Source organism: Sebastes umbrosus, chromosome 6, assembly GCF_015220745.1.
Source record: "Sebastes umbrosus isolate fSebUmb1 chromosome 6, fSebUmb1.pri, whole genome shotgun sequence".
NCBI classification, from domain to species: domain Eukaryota; kingdom Metazoa; phylum Chordata; class Actinopteri; order Perciformes; family Sebastidae; genus Sebastes; species Sebastes umbrosus.
The window spans coordinates 16,443,296-16,463,300 of record NC_051274.1 but is presented as its reverse complement, the minus strand read 5'-3'; the positions used below and the strand labels follow the sequence as shown (position 1 = coordinate 16,463,300).

Sequence of the window (20,005 nt, the reverse complement as noted above, 5' to 3'; positions counted from 1 at the left end):
TGACCCATATCTGTAATACTTCATACAATAAAGTGTTAACACTTTACAGGATCAGAAAGGTTCATAAAGAAATACATAATTTTGTTTTGTTGCATATTTTATTGGGCAAAGGATACAGGAATTTCACAACCAATAATAAAACCAGTATGCACATGGTTCATACTATTAAACCATGAACCACGTTTTGTTTATTGTTATTGTTGTTATTATATATATATATATATATATATATATATAAATATATATATATATATATATTGTTCTAATTGTTGTCATCATTATTATATAGTCATATTATTTCTGTATATTAATCTTGTATTCTGTAATTTTAACACTATTTAGGTGGAAGCTTCAAATAAGCCCAGTGGGTTTTTTGCCTCTTCCTGCACTGTATATTTATTTTTTGTTATGTTTGTGTAGTCTTAATTTGTGCAAAAAATGTTGGCATTAATAATAATAATAATAATAATAATAAACATAAACAATACTATAACTATAATAATAATACTAATATGATAGCATCATTATCATGATGTGTGACTTCTGACATGCCATTAATAAATCCACAAAAAGCAGACATACAAAAGGTGAATGTCAGTTTATTTTTTATATAACAAACAGTAACAAAAGACAGCAGAAAAGATCAGGCAATGCAGTCTTACAATAGATGAGTAGATAACATTCATATTTGGATTATGCACACCAAACGTATCTCTCTCTCTCACTCTCTCTCTCTCACTCTCCCTCTCTTACATACATGCAAACACACACACAAACAAACAAGGCGTACCACCCACATCAGTGATGACACACTACATGGAACTAGAAAAGACTTGCCATACATGTTCAGGTCACAGTAAAATGAAACACTGATACAAATCCAATGTAGTATAGAGAAGCCTGTGATTGTCACTGTTGAGTGGTACATAGTTATTAAGCTGTTTGACAGCCATGTATCTCCCATTATTGATTAACCCTGCAACTATATTGTGTTATTTTACCTCTCTGAGATAAGCTGAGTTACTACAGAATATACTGCAAAGCTGGACCCTCACAGCCACACTGATAATCCTCATTACTGCTCAAACTGTAAGAAATATTAGTGAAATGACCAGAAGTGTTGTCTGACTTCTTTTAAATAAATAAACAATATAATATATGCCCATTTTGTAATCACACATGGATAGATAAACATGAACCTTCTATGTCCCTTGTCTTATTTAAGCATTACAGTATTTTGTTAATTTAAAACAAAAGATGATAAAAGTTTTCACTGAAAAAAGGAATATTTAAGCTTTATGTAAGTGTTGAAAGACTTCACATAATCTGTCCATAAGTCACATAAATACAAAAAAAATGATTTTCTTAAATATGACATGTCAGTTGAAACCTGCAACATAACATTTAATAACATTATTAACCAGCCCTATAGTCTTTGCCATCACTGTATGTCAACAAACTACAAATAATGATATAGAGTTTAAACTCACCATATAAGAACCAACCTCAACATGACTAACTGAGTGTATTGCACTTATTGAAGTAGAGGTGCAGGACACGCTACCGTCCTGTTCCTGTGTCACTTTGGCTTTTTGAGGATCATTCGTTAAAAACAGCCTGAATTGCACTACAATACAAAATATCCAACAATATACAGTCACTGCAAAATAAAGTGCAGACAAAGTGGCTATGTGTTTTTTATGTAAAATCATTACTGATTGGCATCAGAGTAGTATGACCCCTCTTAACTCTGCACAATAACGATATGTCTGTGTAGAGCAATACCACCGAAAATATATGCCAAAAATACTACCACGATGTATGATTATCATGGACGATGATAAACACGTTTAAGTCTGGATCAGTCGGCTAACTATTTTGTCTATTACCTCAGAAAGACATACACAGAGAGTGAAAACACATAATGTTAGACCACACAGCAACACATCACAGTTTGACTAACACAGACAAACCCCCTGATCGAGTCAGGTTTAAGGACCAACGATTTCACCTTCATAAAATTAATTCCCCTTATCGTGAGATATAACAGCGCCTCAACTAGGAATTAAAGCAAGAGCTGGACCTAGTCTATTAGATAAATATCAAGGAACATTTCCTTCAAGGCTAAATTGCTTTTTATAGCCTCAGTCTCACAAACTGCGGGCCTGCTCTGTACACCAGAAAAAAGATTAAAGAAAGAGGCTTGTAAAATAAAATAAACATTAAAAGCAGGGGATGGGATAAAGACGAGTGAAAGGCAAAGACAGAAAAGAAAGAGAACGATGCAGGCAATTTGTTGAGGCTCATCGAATGACTTTACGGCTCCTTTTTAGTGCCCATACGGAAGGTTTACTTTAAGCACCCTGACTCTTCGTAGGGTGGCCAGTGGCACTTCACACCTCCAGCTACCCGCTAGAACCCTGTAGTGAGCAAAACAGACGAGGAAAGCATCACATTTGTTTAGATTATGTATTCTTAGCTAGAATAGTGATTAATGAGAGGATAATAAATCTGAAGCAGCCAGATCTTCCAATCTACAGCTGAGCCAACGCGTCACTGTCGAACCGTTCCTTGTGGATTTTCCTCCAACAGGAAAATAATGTGGTACCTTATTGCTGATAATTTCCATATTGACCCTGCAATGTAAAATGATTTACACTGAAAGATTAGATTGTATTTCACTTCACTACTGAGACAGACAAACAAAACATAAGTGTAATTTAAAGTTACAGCCATATTTCCCACATGCATCTGGTTGGAGAGTTTGATTTGAAAATGCAGGGACCAAATGTTTGAGATTTAATTTGTGCCTCAAGCTACTTAAAAAGGGCTTGGGTGTGTGCTCTAGTGCAGTGGTTCCCAATCACAGGGGGTGCGCCAGGATTTGTCTACTCTGAGGTTGTCAAAATTACATTTGCACATGTATAACTTAAATCATAATAACACACTTACTGGATCATTTATGTAATTGTGTGTATATAAAACAATTAAAAATATATATTTTTTTGCTACTTAGTAGGCCACATTCTGTTTAAAGCCGGGATTTCTGCACAGTTGCAGATAAAGATCAGGCTACACTAATATTATTAGTATTATACTATTTGTAGAATTGAATTCCTGTGGTGGCCATGTAGGATTGATTCCGACTTGTTCCGACTAACTCCAGAGCGTTGTAGAGTCCAGAAGTACAAATTTATTGAAAAAAAGATAGATGTAATCATTTCCGAAATTGAAAAACATGTTTTTATCAGCGAAATATTCTGCTTCAATCCATATTTGTTGGCGTTTAGCCTTTCAAAAACATTTTCACTGCGGTCAAAAAAGTATATACTCTCCCGCTTGCCACACACAAAAAGAGGCCCACACCTGTATTAACGAGGCGGTCTAGCAGCAATCTAACAACACCGTAAATTACATTTATTTAACCACAACAAAAATTACTCTATTTTGTCTCTAACACTAATATAGTAAATTAAGTCATTACAAAAGAAGATCATATTATGTGTTTGCATTTGCTTGGCGAATCCATCAAGACGTCATCACTTTTTGTTGACAAAACTGACGAGTTATATTCATTAAAGAAAGTTGGTTTAATAAAAAAAAGACACCCATTTAATACACCTTATCACCTTATTCAAATTGAGCATTTTGTTCGAGGATTTGAACATTTTTTTAAGGGTGATGAAGTCAGAAAATATGGAGGGGGTTCAGTTTTTCTTCAATACAAGTAGGGGGGAAAGGGGGGGACTTGACTTGACTTGACTTGGAAAAGAGGTTGGGAACCACCGCTCTAGTGTACCAAAAGATTAAGTAAGATTTAAGTATTTCTAAAAATTGACTGGTGAATTCCACCAAAATTAAGCATTTATTAGGAATTATATACCTATTTTCCTATATGTTAGATGGATATTAGTCAGTGTTGTTAAGCTAGTTTCAGAGAATCTGAAATCTGAGATCTGATCTGATTTGATGTACCTGTTCATAGGTATATGGCCTCTGCGTCTGTGCTGCAGGGCCTCCCTGGGAGGAGCGGTAGGAGCCGTACTGTTGGCTTTGACCCTGCTGATACTGAGAATACTGGGAGGATCCACCCTGGCCAGGACCTGTAGCAGTAGGGTGACATTCAGGTGATGTTTTCATTTGTTTTGTGTGTGTTTATGCTGGTGTGAATGCACACAGTAGGTTGTATGTGTTGTTCTAACCGTATCCCTGTGGCTGTCCACTGTAGCCTTGTTGAGAGGAGTACTGCTGCTGGCTGAAGGGCTGCTGCTGCTGGCCAGAACCCTGCTGATACTGGGCCTGCTGTTGACTGTACTGAGAGTTACCTGGAGTATATACACACACACAGGTACACATATTAATCACATGAGGTAGTACTATACTGTAGTTGTTGGTTATAAATAATAAATTAATTTAAAATGAATATCTGTTACCTCCTTCATAGTAATGCTGTGAAGATTCATCAAAGGATCTGTCGTAGCCTTGCTCGCCATATGACGACTGTTGATACGAGTACTCCCCGTGACCTGTAGAGAACACTGTTCAACATGTGCATAAACTCCTCTGAAAAGGCAAAATCCACTTAACATACAGAAGAGAAATTATTATTCGCGGTTTGAAGCCCAAACATTCATAATGCATGCGCAACTCGCTTCAATGTTATGCACAAAGCACAAAGAAAAAACACCCTGGAGGAAGTTTGCACTCTCTCCTCAACACACTGCTATGGCACTCTCTGAAATCTGAAATTTCGGCACACCAAAGGGGACAGTATGGACACAGACACACTGGGAGGAAACAGAATTGAAACCAATGTCAGTTTTTTGCAATTTTCTTTCTCCAATACTTTTCCTCTCCCACAATAAGGGAAAAAGACGATGACGGGGAGGACGAGCTGAAGCTTCAGTAAATCTGGCTCAGGCTCAGTGGGATAGTGCTAAAAGGAAATGGCATGACCTGTAATATGGCTTTGTGTGTTTGAGAGCTGTGTGTATGAAGTTTATGGATGTGCACGATTACCATCAGGGTAATATTGCCGGTTTATGGGCTCGCTGGAGCTCTGAGTGTGTCCATACTGCTCTCCGTAGAACTCGTCTTGTCCCATGTACTGCTGTGCAGATCCTGCAAGACAGGCGACACCACCATTTGTTAAACAGTTGGTTGGATCAATTGGCCGCTGAGTTGGAGACTAAAGGGGCTGTGGGCAATTTAGGCAGCCTGAAGGTGTGTGTGTGTGTACATGTGTGTATTAAGAATAGTGAAAGACAAAAATAGAGACATAGATAAGAGACATTATGGACAGTTTTCTTGGAAGTCGTCATTGAGTTATGAGGCTCATATGAATAGTTATGAATGGAGTGACTTAATATATCAATTATCATTTTCTATATAACTTTCTGTAGAATTTCACTGGTGATGTTTTTCAGTGGGTTGAAGTGATAATGTGAAGGAAGCTATTCTGGGCCAACCCAAGAAAAACGCTAATTAAAATGGAGCAATTACAATGAATAATTCCATGACAAATTACAGGAGATGTAATTTTAGAGGAGAAAATGAGGATTATAGAAAGCAAGTTATCAGGGAGAATCTGATCTCTGCTTGGTGGTGGTGTGCAGAAACTCCAGATTCCACTCCTTCCATTTCCCTTTCAATTTTATCTAACAAACGCAGAAAAACAACAGAACAAAACTCTTTGCTCTAAAGATGCCAGGCACTAATCTAATCTCCTTTTAAAAAACACAATTGGCCCAATATTTCCAAATAGAGACATGAGCTGTAGCATAAAGAAATGTCATCTTAACTTCTGCAAAAAATAGCAAAACAATTTCATAGCAACATGCTGTATCTGATAATTCCCGATACGACCAAGGAAACACGGTTGACAGAGGAGCCCTAGCAACAGCCCCACGACCAATCAGGGAGTGGCTGGTGAGCGAGCAGCTTAAAGCTGCAGTCGGTACCTTTGAGCAAATTTGATAGATAAATAAAAAATAAGTTATTCTTATAAAAAACGGTCACTATATCCTAACAGTAGTGCATGAGGCAGATAATCAGTGAAAAAATCATGTTCCTCTGACTCAGATTTCACAGCGCCAAAGGTAAACAGCCAATCAGAGCCGAGCAGTTACTACAGCAGCTGTCCATCACTGCGCGTGAAACTCGCAAACTCCGATAAAACTATCAAACTAGGGAGCGCTGATCAAATATGAATATCAGCGCTGCCTAGTTTGATAGTTTGATCGGAGTTCGCCAGTTTCACGAGCAGAAAAAGTCGGTCAAAAGGTCTTTTTTGCTTAGGAAGGTCACTGAAAGACCTATTTAAGACCGCACGGGGCACTCATGCGCCTTTTGTAGTCCTTCTTTGGAACATTGTAGTTCCACCATTGCAGACCCGCGCAACTAACATCCGCCGCGGTCGCATCATCATTACGGATTCTCTTAACACCACGTTTGTCTTTTCCTAAGTCCTTATGAATACTCCTTCACATCTTTCCTTGACCTCATGACATTTGCCATAGAGGTCAAAGAAAGGTGTTTAGGAAAAGACATTAGGATGTAATTTTTTGACTTTTCGACCCCAGCCCTGCCGTAGAGACTCCTCGGCTCTGATTGGTTGTTTTCCTCTGGTCAGTGAAATCTTGCAAATGCCATTAGGAGCACTAGGAGGAGGCAGAGGAACAACATTTTTGCACTACTGTCAGGATATAGCGACAGTTTTATAAAAATAACTTCTTTTTTTTATCGTATTTGCTCCAAGTTCCCGACTGCAGCTTTAATATGGACACAACAAATCCATAACAAAGTTCTATCTGGAAATCCGTCACCCAGTCATGCAAGGATAGCAGTGTACCAGGGTGAATGAGGACATACAATCGTGTTCTGTTGCCCTGGAAACAGCACCCCATCCTTCTTTATATATCTGAGTTACTACGTGCCTAGTCTACACCCTTCAAAAGACATAACAGGACAGGGTGGACTATTATTAGGCACATGCTGATGCAGCACAAGTTAAGTGATTTACAGAGACAGGAACCTAATGTGACACGAGTGATACATCTCCAGTCTGCCTCTTAATGTTGCAGGAAGTCAACTTGGGTAGCCTAATTTCCAGACCTTTAATATCACATCTTTGATGCAAAAACTAATACTGTGCACGCACTAATACTTCCGCAACAAACTTAGCATTTTCATCAATCTGGAGACTGTGACACTGGCATCCAGAGCCAAACTTAATGGAAACCTTTTCAGTCCAAACAGTTCCAAACTGTTATTAACTCATCCATCTACTGTGTGTACTTGAGCACTCAAACACAACAACAACAAAAAACCCATTGCCACACCAGACTGGCAAGTCTTACCACCTACCTTGCTGTGAGGAGCGGTAGGACCCCATGGGTCTCTGAGACATCATACTGTTTCCTTGACTGCCCTGACCCATCATGCCCATGGCCTGCTGTCCCTGATAGTGTTGACCCCCAGCCTGGGCTGAGGAGTAGTGCGGAGTAGCAGACTGTTGGTGCATCATGGAAACTGGGAAGGAGGTTTGATTATGGGGGGAAGAGATCTCATACATTAATGTACACAGACATACCAGCATTAGCATTCAACAGCATACGCAGCATTGAGTCTGGCAGAAATGTGCATAATTAAACTGACAAATAAGGAGGTCCATGGCAATCGGGGCATAGGGAAAAGCCAAAAGGGATCCACCATAGCAGTCAGGGGTCTCTTAATGAAAACAAAACTCTCTGAAGAGATGCTTTCAAGATGCTGCTCTGAAGCATAAATGCAAACAAAGCCAGTGAAGTCAGTGCATAAACAGAGATATCCACAGGGAGAGGAGGGCTGCATCTCAGGGTCAGGAGTCAGAGATTTAGGAGGAGATAGGTAAAGCCTGGAGCAGAAGGAAGAAGGGAGGCTCTTTGATGAACTGAATGTGTTTGGTTATTTTGATGGTTAAGCTTGGAGGGACTTGGAGAGAATTTACAGATTGATGAGGGCAGATGTGCATGTAAGCAAATGTTTTAAGCAAGATCAAGGAGGCATTTTTGATGAATACATTCAGATGTGTTTCATAAATCATACAAATGTTTTACCGTATGGTTTCTGCATCACTCTGAACACTTGAAAGGCCTTATTTTCATAAGACATCTTGCATCTTAAGAGTATAGTTTATGATAATCAAGTCCTAAATTGTTTGGTGTGTTGAAATCATAAACCTTAAAGTATTCCCTCCCTTTAAAAATAGACCAGATACCCTGATGATGAGGCTCCTCTATACCTGGCTCTCACCTTGGTTGGATTGCATGTTGAGGTTGCTGCGGGAGGAGGAGGAGGATGAGGAGGATGAGGATGTGGAGGAGGAAGAGGAGGAAGAGCCATAGCCAGGCGCAGGGCCCTGGATCATGCTGCCCTGGGAGGAGGGCGCAGCGTGGCTGTAGCCGGAGGAGGCTGAGGCTGAGCTACCGTAGCTGCTGGCGGGCAGGCTGAGGGACGCGGAGGGAATAGCCGACTGCACCTGACCAGACTGCTGCTGCATGGGGGCATGGCTGGGGCCTGACGACACACACGCACAGTCAGAGCAGCCATGTGGTGCCGTATCATGTTAATCATGGGCCCACATTCAGTTCATCTTTACAGGAAGCTTGCGTGGTTGTACAAGGATTGAGTTAATGATGTGTGTGAAAATGAGCAGAAAGAAGGAAAAAGTCGCTGTAGCTGCAAACAAATCTGACTATTAGCTGAACTTAAAGGGATAGTTTAGATGTTTTGAAGTGGGGTTGTATGACGTACTTATCCATAGTCAGTGTATTACATACAGTAGATGACGGTCGGCATGTTGGCAAGTTTGGAAAAGCAGACAGGAGTTACCGCACCGAAGCAAAATGTATTTCAACTACCTAAAAGAAAGGCTAAAGCCCAAAACAAATCTATGTTTAAGTGTATGCTATATTTAGAATATTTTCGCCAGTTATTTATCTTACCGTGAGACAGCTATACAGCCTATGTTTCCGACAAGGAACTGAAGCCATTATCTACATGTATGCTCTCACCAAAGCAGCCAGACTCCTTTGAAAAAAACTGTAATTTTACCTGTCAGAACACGGAAGTTGCCGGTCTACCGCTGTCTCCATCGGTTACTTTGTTCGTGTTATTTGTGTGTCTTTGGTTAGTTTGGATTCACCAAAGTCACACAATAGCACAAACAAACTAACCAATGGAGGCAGCAGTAAACCAGCAACCCCGTGTACTGCGTGGTAAAATTACAGCTTTTTTTCAATGGAGTCTGGTGGCTTTGGCAAGAGCGTAGATGGATACAGCGGCTTCAGTTCCCGGTCTGAAAGGGCTGTTTGACGGTAAAGTAAATTGGTGAAAATATTCTAAATATAGCGTACACACTGATATTGATTTTTTTTTAGGTGAGCCTTTCATTTAGGTGGCTAAAATATATTTTGCTGCCGACCCCCTCCACAGCAGTTCATTGCTTTGCTCCTGTGCTGGTACTCCTGTCTGCTGCTCAAAGCTGGGGATGCTCCGACCGTCATCTACTGTAGGTAAGACACTGACTACGGATAAGTACCTCATACACCCCCACTTCAAATCACCCAACCCATTCCTTTAAGATCATCAGATATTTTGCAGTGTGTGACACTGTGACAGACAAGACGGGGTTTTGTATCTGCAGACAAACATGCAGCAACGTCAGGATCAGTCAAGCACTCAAGACAGGGGGACGGACAACAAGATGGAGCTGTACAGTATGTGTGCACACCAAGTCTGGGATTGTATGGGAGATAAAATTCACGTGCACCACAGTTTATCTATAAAATGCACATCTGTGTTGAAATCTCACCGTTGCTCATTTGGCTCTGCATCATTGATGTGGGGGGCAGTCCTGGTGCCATGTTGTCGTTGAGGTTGATCGGAGTTGGTCCCCCACTCTGGCCCATCCCTCCAGGACCCATGGACATATTGGGAGTGGGAGGCTAGAAAGTAAAAACTCAGTTGATCAATTTAAACAGTAATTGAAAGACTATACATCCTAATTGCTGTTCTCCATGTCATTATGCCTCTATTTTATATTGACTCCTATATTGTCTCTTAAATTACACTTTTTTTTTGTAGATTTATCAGTGGACAAATTACATGAGAAGTGAATGTTTACTTCTGTGCCATATAAAATGTCGTAAAGCTTCGCCTATCATGAATATTTACTTTTAAAATGAGAGAGAAGGTGAGGGATGACTCATATATTTATATATCGGATATATAGTGTTACTTGTTCCTGAAACGATGAAGGACTCACTGCAGGTAGTAGCGACTGCATGTTCTGATTCGAATCTGCTATCGTGGCCAGGTAAACAAGATTTCTGTGCAGGATCTGCTGATACCTGTCGAAAAAGGGGGAAATGAAACATAGCTTTATTTACTCACTTTTGCCTTAATAATAATAATAATAATGACATTTACAAGGCATCAGTCAGGAATTTAAAGAGAGCACTTACTGTGTGCATTCAGCTGTCTTGCCTTTGCTTTGGTAATCCATTATACATTGTATTAAATGATGATTTTCATCCAGCATCTTTGGGGAAGACAACAAAATAACTTATCAGTATCTCAAGTCACATGTGCGTGGTAAATTAATACTAAAATATGCCCTATTAAGACATTGCAGTGTTGTGTCCTGGATTCTCACAACTTCAACCAGCCTTTCTGGGTCAGTTCTCTGATTTTTTTTTTTTTTTTTTCATAATGGAGCCAAATGAAGCAGCAGCTTCTCACAGTCTTTATTTAGGACATCATTTGAAAGTGCCTGTCTTAGGGATGGATAGTGCAGTCAAGGATAAAAGCAGCAGCAGTCTTTTGATAGCATATAGGGCTCATGGTTTTTGTTGTCCTGTGTTGCTCAGTTTCCCTCTCAGAGGATGCTTATATGTTTTTTGCAACAAAGCAGGTGTCAATAATAACCATTGCACGCTGTCTGACAACTGGCACCTATATATAACTAATAAAAAAACACAACTCAGGTGTTTTTTAAATTCTTGAAAACAAGTCACACAATCTAAAGCTGATGTATTTAACATATAATAAAATAATATTCATCATTCGTCATTATAGAAAGCAGCTCTAGATGAACCTCATCAGACAGCAGACAGCTCCAGCACAGTGATGCTGCTCGTCTTCATCATCACCGTCATGGCTTTGTTTGGTTCGCACCTTCAATACACTGTAACGTTACAATATAGCCTACCAGTTGCCATTTCTTATCATATTTATATATATTTATACTTTCTTTTTCTGCACTGGCGGCGGACAGCACACTCCCATCCAGACTAGTATATAATAATAATAATAATAATAATAATGATAATAATAACCACAACAAGCAGAGATTCTTACCTTTTGAATGGTTTGCTGTGTCACCTCCCCTTTACTCCTGGGGCGCGCCGATGAAAATGCCACCGACATGTTCTCATATGGGAAATAAAAGCGCTCCTTTTATTCTAATATTTATTATCCTGAGCGCAGCCCTCTATTTGGTTACACAGTTTGTCCATTAGCAGGAAATGGGAGGGGGGTGTTGACGCAAGTGGCATCTCTCTGTCTTGAAGAAAAGGGAAATAAAAAAAACACTGGATTTCTCTGGATGTATTAAACATAAGATTTTGCTGAAAGTTATTTATGGTGTGCATGCAAATAATGGCGCAGATAATAAGCTGTTATGTGATAGGGGAAAATCCCTCTCCCTCAGTGTTTTGGTACAACCCGGACAGTGAGTAGAGCCTATAGCCGAACACTTTCTCTCACTGGAGACGGAGTAGAGCTTCTGATTCATGAGAGCCAATCAGTCCACATTGTAGGTTCATACAGCCTACAGAGTGGATGCCAAAGTTGTGTTTTTTAGCACAGAAAAATGGAAAAATGTGAATACGACATCATGATACCAAAGGCTCATGTTCATATTTGTTACAATATCATCATGCACCTGACATGTGCTAGCATTTTCCCTCCCCAGGTTCAATCTGGGACACCTGCACAGTTTTCACATCAAGCGACCCATCTAACATTTTTTGTTGCTTGTGATACAGTACATTGATTCTCAAAGTGGGGGACTCAGAAAATTGGAGAAGATGAGGGCAAATTCTTAATTTTTTTTTTTTAATTAGATAAAATTATTATTATTATTATTATTATAACATATAATTTGTAATAATATATAACATTATCTTGTATTGCATGTGCATATTGTATATTATAAATTGTATATTATAAATAATAATTTGCGCATATAAGAAAAGATAACAAATAGTCAATATGATTAAGTTATATTATAAGTAATGAATTGGTTGTGTGATTAAGTTATATTATAAGTAATGAATTGGTATTGTGATTAAGTTATATTATAAGTAATGAATTGGTATTGTGATTAAGTTATATTATAAGTAATTAATTGGTATTGTGATTAAGTTATATTATAAGGAATGAATTGGTATTCTGGATTGATAACAAATTTATATTTTGATAAGGATAATTATATCAGTAATTAATTTATATTTCTGTATGACACAGATTAAAGGTAATAATTATAGTTAGAATAATTCTAAATAATAATTATAGTTAGACAAATTTAGGAAAATTTAATTAGAGTATATGTATGGCTCAATAAGGAAGCTGGTTAATAATTAATAATTAAGGCATCAAGTGTTGACAATTTATTTTTGTTATGCTTTTCATTGTATGTAAATACTACTTGTTTCTGGCTGTCCACTTGTTGGTATGATCATTCTTTTTCTTTCTTTCTTTATTGTTTTTTTTTGTATTCTACATGTTCGAAATAAATTTTGAAATGAAAAAAAATGAATGAATATCAGAATTGTATTTGCCATGCCAGATTGTATATATTTATTTTTTATTTTTTGTTATATTTGCTGTAGCATTGTCAATGGGGGGCCTTGGCTTGGAAAAGTTTGGGAACCCCTGACATAGCCCTGTACATAATCGGACAATGTTTACAGTAGGCTATGTTGAACAAAAAGCACCTGTTCCTTATTAAAAGACAAGGGACCTTAATACACAAAAACACTGATACTGTCCCAAAATAAGGATCATCTATTGTGGTGAAGTATTAAGATCCTTTACTTGGTAGCCTTTTTTCAGCTTTGTGACAATGCATTTTCCAGCTGATCCAAGAGGGTTTTTAAATAGTTTATTTATCTTAGCATCTAGGCTGTATATAAAGATAGATGACACGACCGCTCCCCAAAAGTGAAGCCAAAACATCTTGATCGCTCCCTGGTGGCTGGCTGCAGTATAGGCCATAAAGCCCACCTCCTCCATATTAGCAGATGGGACATAGGCCAAACTAAAAAGTCAAAGTACACGTCAAATAACATTTTCCTAAAGATGATTTCTGTCATTTTAGGTAGTTCTTATCATGCTGATGTAATGTATATTCCAGTGTTAATTTTTCTGATAAGTTTGGTTGTTTGATGCTATAAAAAAGGGGGTGAGAAGTCATGATTGACAGCTGTGAGTCTCTCTCGCTGACGAGCTGCGGCCGAGCTCGGCTCACGATTGGTTCCGGCCGGTGACCTCGATACCGCGGCTCTACCTCCCGATCACTACTGCGCAGACCCTGGCTACCAATTAGTTTAAAATCTCAAGATGACAGCTCCCGTATCCGAGATATTTTGACTTCACTTCTGTACAGTGGGAGGAAGTGGAGATGTGTCGTCCATCTTTATATACAGTCTATGATCTTAAAGGGACTGTTTGTAACTTTTTAAGCGTTTAAATGTAGCGGGTCGGCACACATGCGCGTTCGCATATGCGCGCTCGCGTGTGGCCGGAGCCTCGTCTCTGCTGCCTGCTCTCCTTCACTCAGACAGCGCGCGCGTCCTCGCTGTCTCGCTCCACCTCTAGACGTGAACGTGCGCTCACTACACACTGCAGAAAAGTTAGTTTAGCGCTGAGAATATCTAGTGAATGTAAAGTTGACGTTTGTGCAGAAATAAATGCTGCAGCTCCTCCAGACCAACAGAGGTTTTCCGTGTCTTGTGAAGTGTAGGGGCTCCTCAACGAGTTACGTTATCGTCTCGTTATCTACCGAGTGCCGATGTCTTCGGCTGCCGGCTGCGGTCGGGAGGCGATAACGTAACTCGTTGAGGAGCCCTGCTGCTGAAGCCTGCGCTGAGCAGGAAAAGCCAACACTAGGATCAGCATTGTTTCATGGAGAGACCTTCGTCTGGTCAGCTAACATTACTGCCAAGCAGCTGAAATATAGAGTGATATTGTGGTTTTAGCTGACGTCTGTCGCCTCACTGTTTTGAGCGATGCTCGTTCATGTCTATGTAGAGCGAGCAAGCGCGAGCTCGACGCTGACTTTCGTTGATTTCAAGGCCACAGGTGTCGCTGTTAAGCAGCATTTCTGAATCTTACAAATAGTCCCTTTAAGTTGAAACTTTTCTCAACCCATAAAGGAACACGTCATCTTTCAGTTTATCAGAAACATTCAAATTCAAAGATCACTAGATTTGGAGAAAAGCTACATTTGTAATCTGAATGGTAGGACTATTAGGCCTAACTAAAGCAGTCTTAAAAATGTAGTGGAGTAAAAAGTAGCCTACAATATTTGTTTGTGAGATGTAGTGGAGTAAAAGGACAAAGTAGCATAAAATGGAAATACTCAAGTAAAGCACAAGTACCTCGAATTTGTACATAGTTACATCCCACATATTAGAATGGTCCAACCCAAGGTTTAAACGTTTAAAGCTCACTTGCTGCACATATAACTGACTAATATGACGACGATATAATGTGATGTGTCCTCAGAGAGCATGAGACAAGTGCACCAGCAATTTTCAGTTTATTGCTTCAATATGACAGAACAAAGCAATGCACAAGATTTGGCCTTTAAATACATTTAAGTTTAGTTCATTTTATGTCAATATTCACAGTTTACAACATGAAATAAATGTTCTCCCAAGAGGCAAAGCCAGATACTTTCTTTAAAGAATGAAAACAATACACGTTTGGGAGTGAAATTCTTCCAAGTAACACAAAACAGAAACTCAAACACTCCCCATTTAATTGAAAGGAAATATTCTGAGGGGAAAACAACTATTGTCACACACAGTGGACCATTTAGTGAGCCATGCATCCATATTCAAAATGGGACCAAATGACAAAAAGGCATAAATAAAAATAAAATCCTGGCAATACGGGGGGGCAGGATAACTGCCTCAGGGAGAAAAACAAAAGAACAAAAAAAGATGCTTCTTCATCAGCGACAACAGAGCTGCCTTTACGGATCATCATATTTGGCAACAGTCCCATTTGTTACACATAAAGGAAGCCATTATTGGAGGACGGGGTTGCTCTAGCTCTGACCTTTACAGCTGTCCACTCCTGGTTCTATATGCAGTTGGAGTCTGAGCAGCGCCCCGTCCTCTCCGTCCAGTATAGCCACCTCTGAAGCCTTGGCCCCTCAGGAACCGTCCAGGAACCCCAAAAGTCTCCAGATTGCGCTTCCGCTCCTCCGCCCATGTTAGTCTGAAACAAACAGAGACACAAGCCTGTAGCGCCACATACAGGAGAAAGTAGGGTTTGGATTTTGAGGATAAAAAGGCCACTAGTTTACCTGAACTTATGATCAGATGTGATGTTGTCATAGAAGGACTTTGCTTTGTCGTAGTAGAATTTAGGGCCAGAATGATCATCCTCTGCAGTAGAGTGCAATTCCTCCTTTTCTTTCTCTTCTACCTCGTGATTTCCATCTGCAAACAGAAATATATACTGCAAGTAACCTGGAAGGATATGCTATGGAAGACCAAGCTATAGGTGAATGTTTCTTAAAATGGCAGATTCACTTATTCAACTCGTGTTCTTATCTATTCACCATCACAAATCCTACACACAATACTGAGCAATAGCAAATCTGGCTTTTGAAGTCTCACTTGACCATTCCTGGTTTCAAGTTTGTTTCTGTTTAATGTGCAAAGACTTGTGCCAAAATGGAAACAAATCTTTGCACATATGCATGGCATGGAAAAAAGACAAAACAAATCACTGTCATCACTGCCACTTTGGTGACCAAATCCTGGTGCCAGAAGCAGTGTGTCTTGCTACTGCTGAGCAAATACCTACAGTTTAAGAGATTTAGAGTTTACCTGCAACACAGAGTATAAATAAATGTGTGTCATAGTACGACACAATTAGATTTAAACTGACCATGTGGGCTTTTTTTTTTTTTTTAAACTTTGTTGCCATTAATATAAATTAACAGGCAATTAATCATCACAAAACCGCCTTGAGACTAGGCCTCGCCTGACATACATGTACACAAAACAAAGTAACGCCACATATGGATGGAGTGCACACACATCCACCCACATATATATACCTACAAAAACTCTACATCATTCTATTCTATAACTAACATCCATCTCCTTTTGAAAATAGGCAATTTCAGTTGTACCTGGGCAGTCATGTATTCCATCATGTGCACCTGTTTGACTTTTTGTAACCATTGAGCAATTGTGGGAGGGTTAGGAGGCTTTATCCAGTTAATAGTGATTGTTTTTCTTGCAACCATCAATAAGATATGCAGAACCTAGCACTGATCTGTGGTAAACAGGCGTCCAGGTGATACTTCCAGTAAGAACAGTAGCAGGTCCAGGGGGATGTCCATTTCCAGGATTTTACCATGTGGGCTTTTAAGAAAAATTTTGTGTCAAAAAAGCTGAAAATTAAAATGCAGTGGTGCATTTGAGATGTCTTGAGCTGATGAACCAACCTTTCGTCCTGTCCTGCACCTCCCTCTCCAGCTCCTCCTTAATAAACTTGGCATTTGAGGAGTCAAAATCAAAGTCTGTGTCAAACTTAAGGATGGCAGATGGAACATTAGCCACCATCAGCTGGCCTCTGCTACGGTTCCTGCTCCTCCGAGGCCCTAAAAGTGTATTTTAAAAATGCATTGAATGTTAAGACTTTTTGTTATTTGTATCCGGAAAATTCTGATTTCTTTTGACAATTACCTTGTCTTCTTCTGGGTGGTTGCCTGTTTTCATAATTCTGCTGCCGAGTTTCCTGCTGAGCATTGGGCACACCTGGGCCTGACCTCACTTAAGTTTAAAAAACATTTACACTTACTCTTAAGATTGATCGCAATTGCACAGATGGACATTCCCTTAACTCCACCCAAACAGACTGTTAAAACAAGTCAAGCTATTCACTTTCAGATCAATTGGTGAACATTGTATTTTATTTTGCATTTTATTACTGCAATTCTGTATACTTACTGGTGGCTCCAGTGCCCCTTCTGGTCTGGAAACTCTCTCCTCTGGGCCTCTGGGGCCTCCTTCTCTCCCACTGCTGCTGCTGCTCCCGCTCCTGGGATGCAGTCAAGCCTCCCCTCTGCCTGGATATATCCACATGGAGGGTTTGAACAGCCTTTTCCACCATGGGGCCCCTTCTCACATGTAAGCCTGGAAGTACAGGCCCTGCATGACAAACACAACCAAATACTAGTACGCACAAACAGCCTACTTAAAAGTATTCAGCTCCACTAAGCGTGTGGGTTTATGGTCAATTTACTAGCAATAAATAATTTCATTGACGTACCAAGGCCAAGAGCTGCAGCATACTGTTGATTAAGTAGAGAGCTGGCAGCGAGCTGGTTGTAGGCGGGCATCTTTAGGGGGCTAAATGGTCCAAGACCCGAGTAGACACCCGGAGAGCCTACACTGGCTGACTGAACAAAGAAGTTAAAAACAATTTAACACACATTATCTGGGTCTTCATACATACATTGTCAATTTTTATGTTCTCTATACTGTGGGCTGTGAGCCGTGTAGTTCTTGTAATGTCACCTGTACTATTGCAGGATCCGGTGGTAGGCCGTGGTGAGATCTTGGAGGTTCACACAGTGTGATGTCCTTAATATCACTTCCCCGGAAAGTGATGTACTCGTAGACATCATCTTTGGGTGGCGTTGGTCTGTCAGTGGGTCGTCCCTCCGTTCCAAAACACTTGACTAGTTGAGAGAAAATGTTTGATAAAAGCTATCAAAAGTGACGGTCATGTTTCAATTGGGCTGCCATTTTTCTACAACTTCTTCTTTTTTTTTTTTTTTTTTTATTATTTTTGGACATGCTGATCAGGGTTGGAAATTAGCACCAGCCAAATGCTGGTAAAATATGCAAGATTTGCTTCACTCACCAGCCAAAAAAAACAATGTTGATCTATTGAGAGGCTGGTATATTTTGGAATCCACCAGCCACAGTGGCAGGTGGACAAAAAAGTTAATTTCCAACCCTGCAGCTGACAGGCTGTCAAGCACAGATCCACACACCACTCACCTTTTGCCAGCACCACTGTGGAGTTCACTTTATCAATCGTATACAAAATTCCCTCATAACGATTTTGGGCTGTTGAAATCAACCCTATTTTACAGCCAATGTACGGCTTTGATGAACTCATGGCTGGAGAATATTCAGGACAATAGCTTATAGATTTCAACAAAAACTCTCAGGTGGCAGCATTCACCCCATGGGCTGACCAGGAAACAATTTATAGACGTCATCAGGTGACTTGAAACCACACCCACTGATTGAGGCTTAAACGCACCACCTGTGCTGCACTTTTTCATTTATGACTCATGATGTCTGATATTTTTGCATTACTGTTATGATTATTTGTAACATTTATTTGGACAGTATGTGTGTGCTAATTTCTTCTGACAATTAATTAAATTTAAAGTAATTAAATTTATAAGAAGTTGCCACAGATAATGCACTCATGTACTCATAAATTCTTGAGCCTGGTTTGATAGCTCAGGGCTTATTATGCCCTTTTCTATCCATAGGCAATCATTGGAGGGAGGAGAGAGGAGATGGAGGAGAGAGGAGATGGAGGAGGAGCCAAGTTGGTGTTATACATATATATATATATATATATATATATATATTGGAGGTGGTTGGGATTCAGTTTGTTTATGTGCTAGTAAGTTATAAAAAGCACAAATAGAATTAATAAATAAAATTCAGAAAAACACCGTTTGCTTAATTGTTTTAAATGGGTTTTGTATTTCCTATTTATGCACAGAATATATTTAATATATATATATTTAATAAAAAATTAAAATAAAATGTTTATATATATATATTTTTTTATTTTTCTTTCTTTTCCTCATAACAAAATCAAATAAAATGAAATATGGATAAAACAAAATGGAGAAAAAAATAAAAATAATAAATAAAATAAAAAAATGCACTCCTGTAGCGTTAAGAAGCTACAGGAGGCATAATGCTGCATAACAACTATTTAAAGTGGTAATAATTGTTCATCTGCACGCTAAGTAGTTAAGACATCCAGATATCCTAGCATCACTGCTGAGGAAGCTGCTGCAGCTCTCCTGCAAAAAAAACAACATAGCAACAACGCAGCCATTTTGAGTCTTCTACCATAAAGTCAAATGCATATATAAAATGCTTCAATACTGTGTTATAAATCTGCAAAGACGTGTTGTGCAGCACAGCAGCTGTCTGAAGACTCTCCTCGGTGTGCTAAAGCCCCACCAGAGGAGGCTCTGTGAGTGGTTTCCGTTGTATTCCCCGTGGAGCTGTCAGACAGAGACACACACACACACTGACACTCACTAACTATTTGTTCCAAGCCTTATATCTTCATCGAACAGCCAATCACAGCGCTCCGGCGAGGCCGCGTCACTGACTGGTTGCATCCAATCGGCGCATGCGTCTCGCGAGCGAGCTAGTGATGGGAATTAGGGGTCTTTTTAATGAGCCAGATCATTTGGCTCAGCTCACCAAGAAGAGCCGGCTCTTTCGGCTCCCAAACGGCTCTTCGTTTTTACCACTTATACCTTTTTAAAATTCAGCCGAATTTAGCGCTGTTTTGATCTATGATTAGTATGTGTGCACATATATCACTTAAATTATTCAATATAATTATACTAAACCGTATAATTTCCAGAATACCGTAATTT

At 39.5% G+C, this 20,005-nt stretch overlaps 2 protein-coding genes across 7 annotated transcripts; both read right to left on the bottom strand.

Annotated features, from left to right (window-relative positions):
- Positions 1 to 583: 583 nt before the first annotated feature.
- LOC119490604 (calcium-responsive transactivator-like) lies at positions 584 to 11,551 on the bottom strand. 5 transcript variants are annotated; one of them, XM_037774110.1, is made up of 11 exons: positions 11,401 to 11,551; positions 10,506 to 10,582; positions 10,307 to 10,391; positions 9,854 to 9,986; positions 8,293 to 8,556; positions 7,366 to 7,530; positions 5,020 to 5,121; positions 4,434 to 4,526; positions 4,203 to 4,325; positions 3,976 to 4,103; positions 584 to 2,636 (listed from the first exon to the last, which is right to left on the bottom strand). In XM_037774110.1, the coding sequence occupies exons 1-11, from the start codon at positions 11,467 to 11,469 to the stop codon at positions 2,610 to 2,612; spliced, it is 1,266 nt and encodes a 421-aa protein (XP_037630038.1). In that variant the 5' UTR covers positions 11,470 to 11,551; the 3' UTR covers positions 584 to 2,609. The 5 variants fall into 5 exon arrangements, with proteins under 5 accessions (XP_037630038.1, XP_037630039.1, XP_037630037.1 ...); XM_037774111.1 differs by having other exon boundaries at positions 584 to 2,420; XM_037774109.1 differs by lacking the exon at positions 584 to 2,636 and having other exon boundaries at positions 2,643 to 4,103.
- A 3,296-nt stretch (positions 11,552 to 14,847) lies between these two features.
- lsm14b (LSM family member 14B) lies at positions 14,848 to 18,569 on the bottom strand. Of its 2 annotated transcripts, none has more exons than XM_037771532.1 (8): positions 18,360 to 18,569; positions 17,871 to 18,034; positions 17,623 to 17,752; positions 17,301 to 17,486; positions 17,037 to 17,123; positions 16,796 to 16,951; positions 15,641 to 15,776; positions 14,848 to 15,552 (listed from the first exon to the last, which is right to left on the bottom strand). In XM_037771532.1, exons 1-8 carry the CDS (start codon positions 18,478 to 18,480, stop codon positions 15,393 to 15,395), a joined length of 1,140 nt encoding a protein of 379 aa, XP_037627460.1. In that variant the 5' UTR covers positions 18,481 to 18,569; the 3' UTR covers positions 14,848 to 15,392. The 2 variants fall into 2 exon arrangements, with proteins under 2 accessions (XP_037627460.1, XP_037627459.1); XM_037771531.1 differs by having other exon boundaries at positions 17,301 to 17,501; positions 18,360 to 18,568.
- Between the last annotated feature and the right edge of the window lie 1,436 nt (positions 18,570 to 20,005).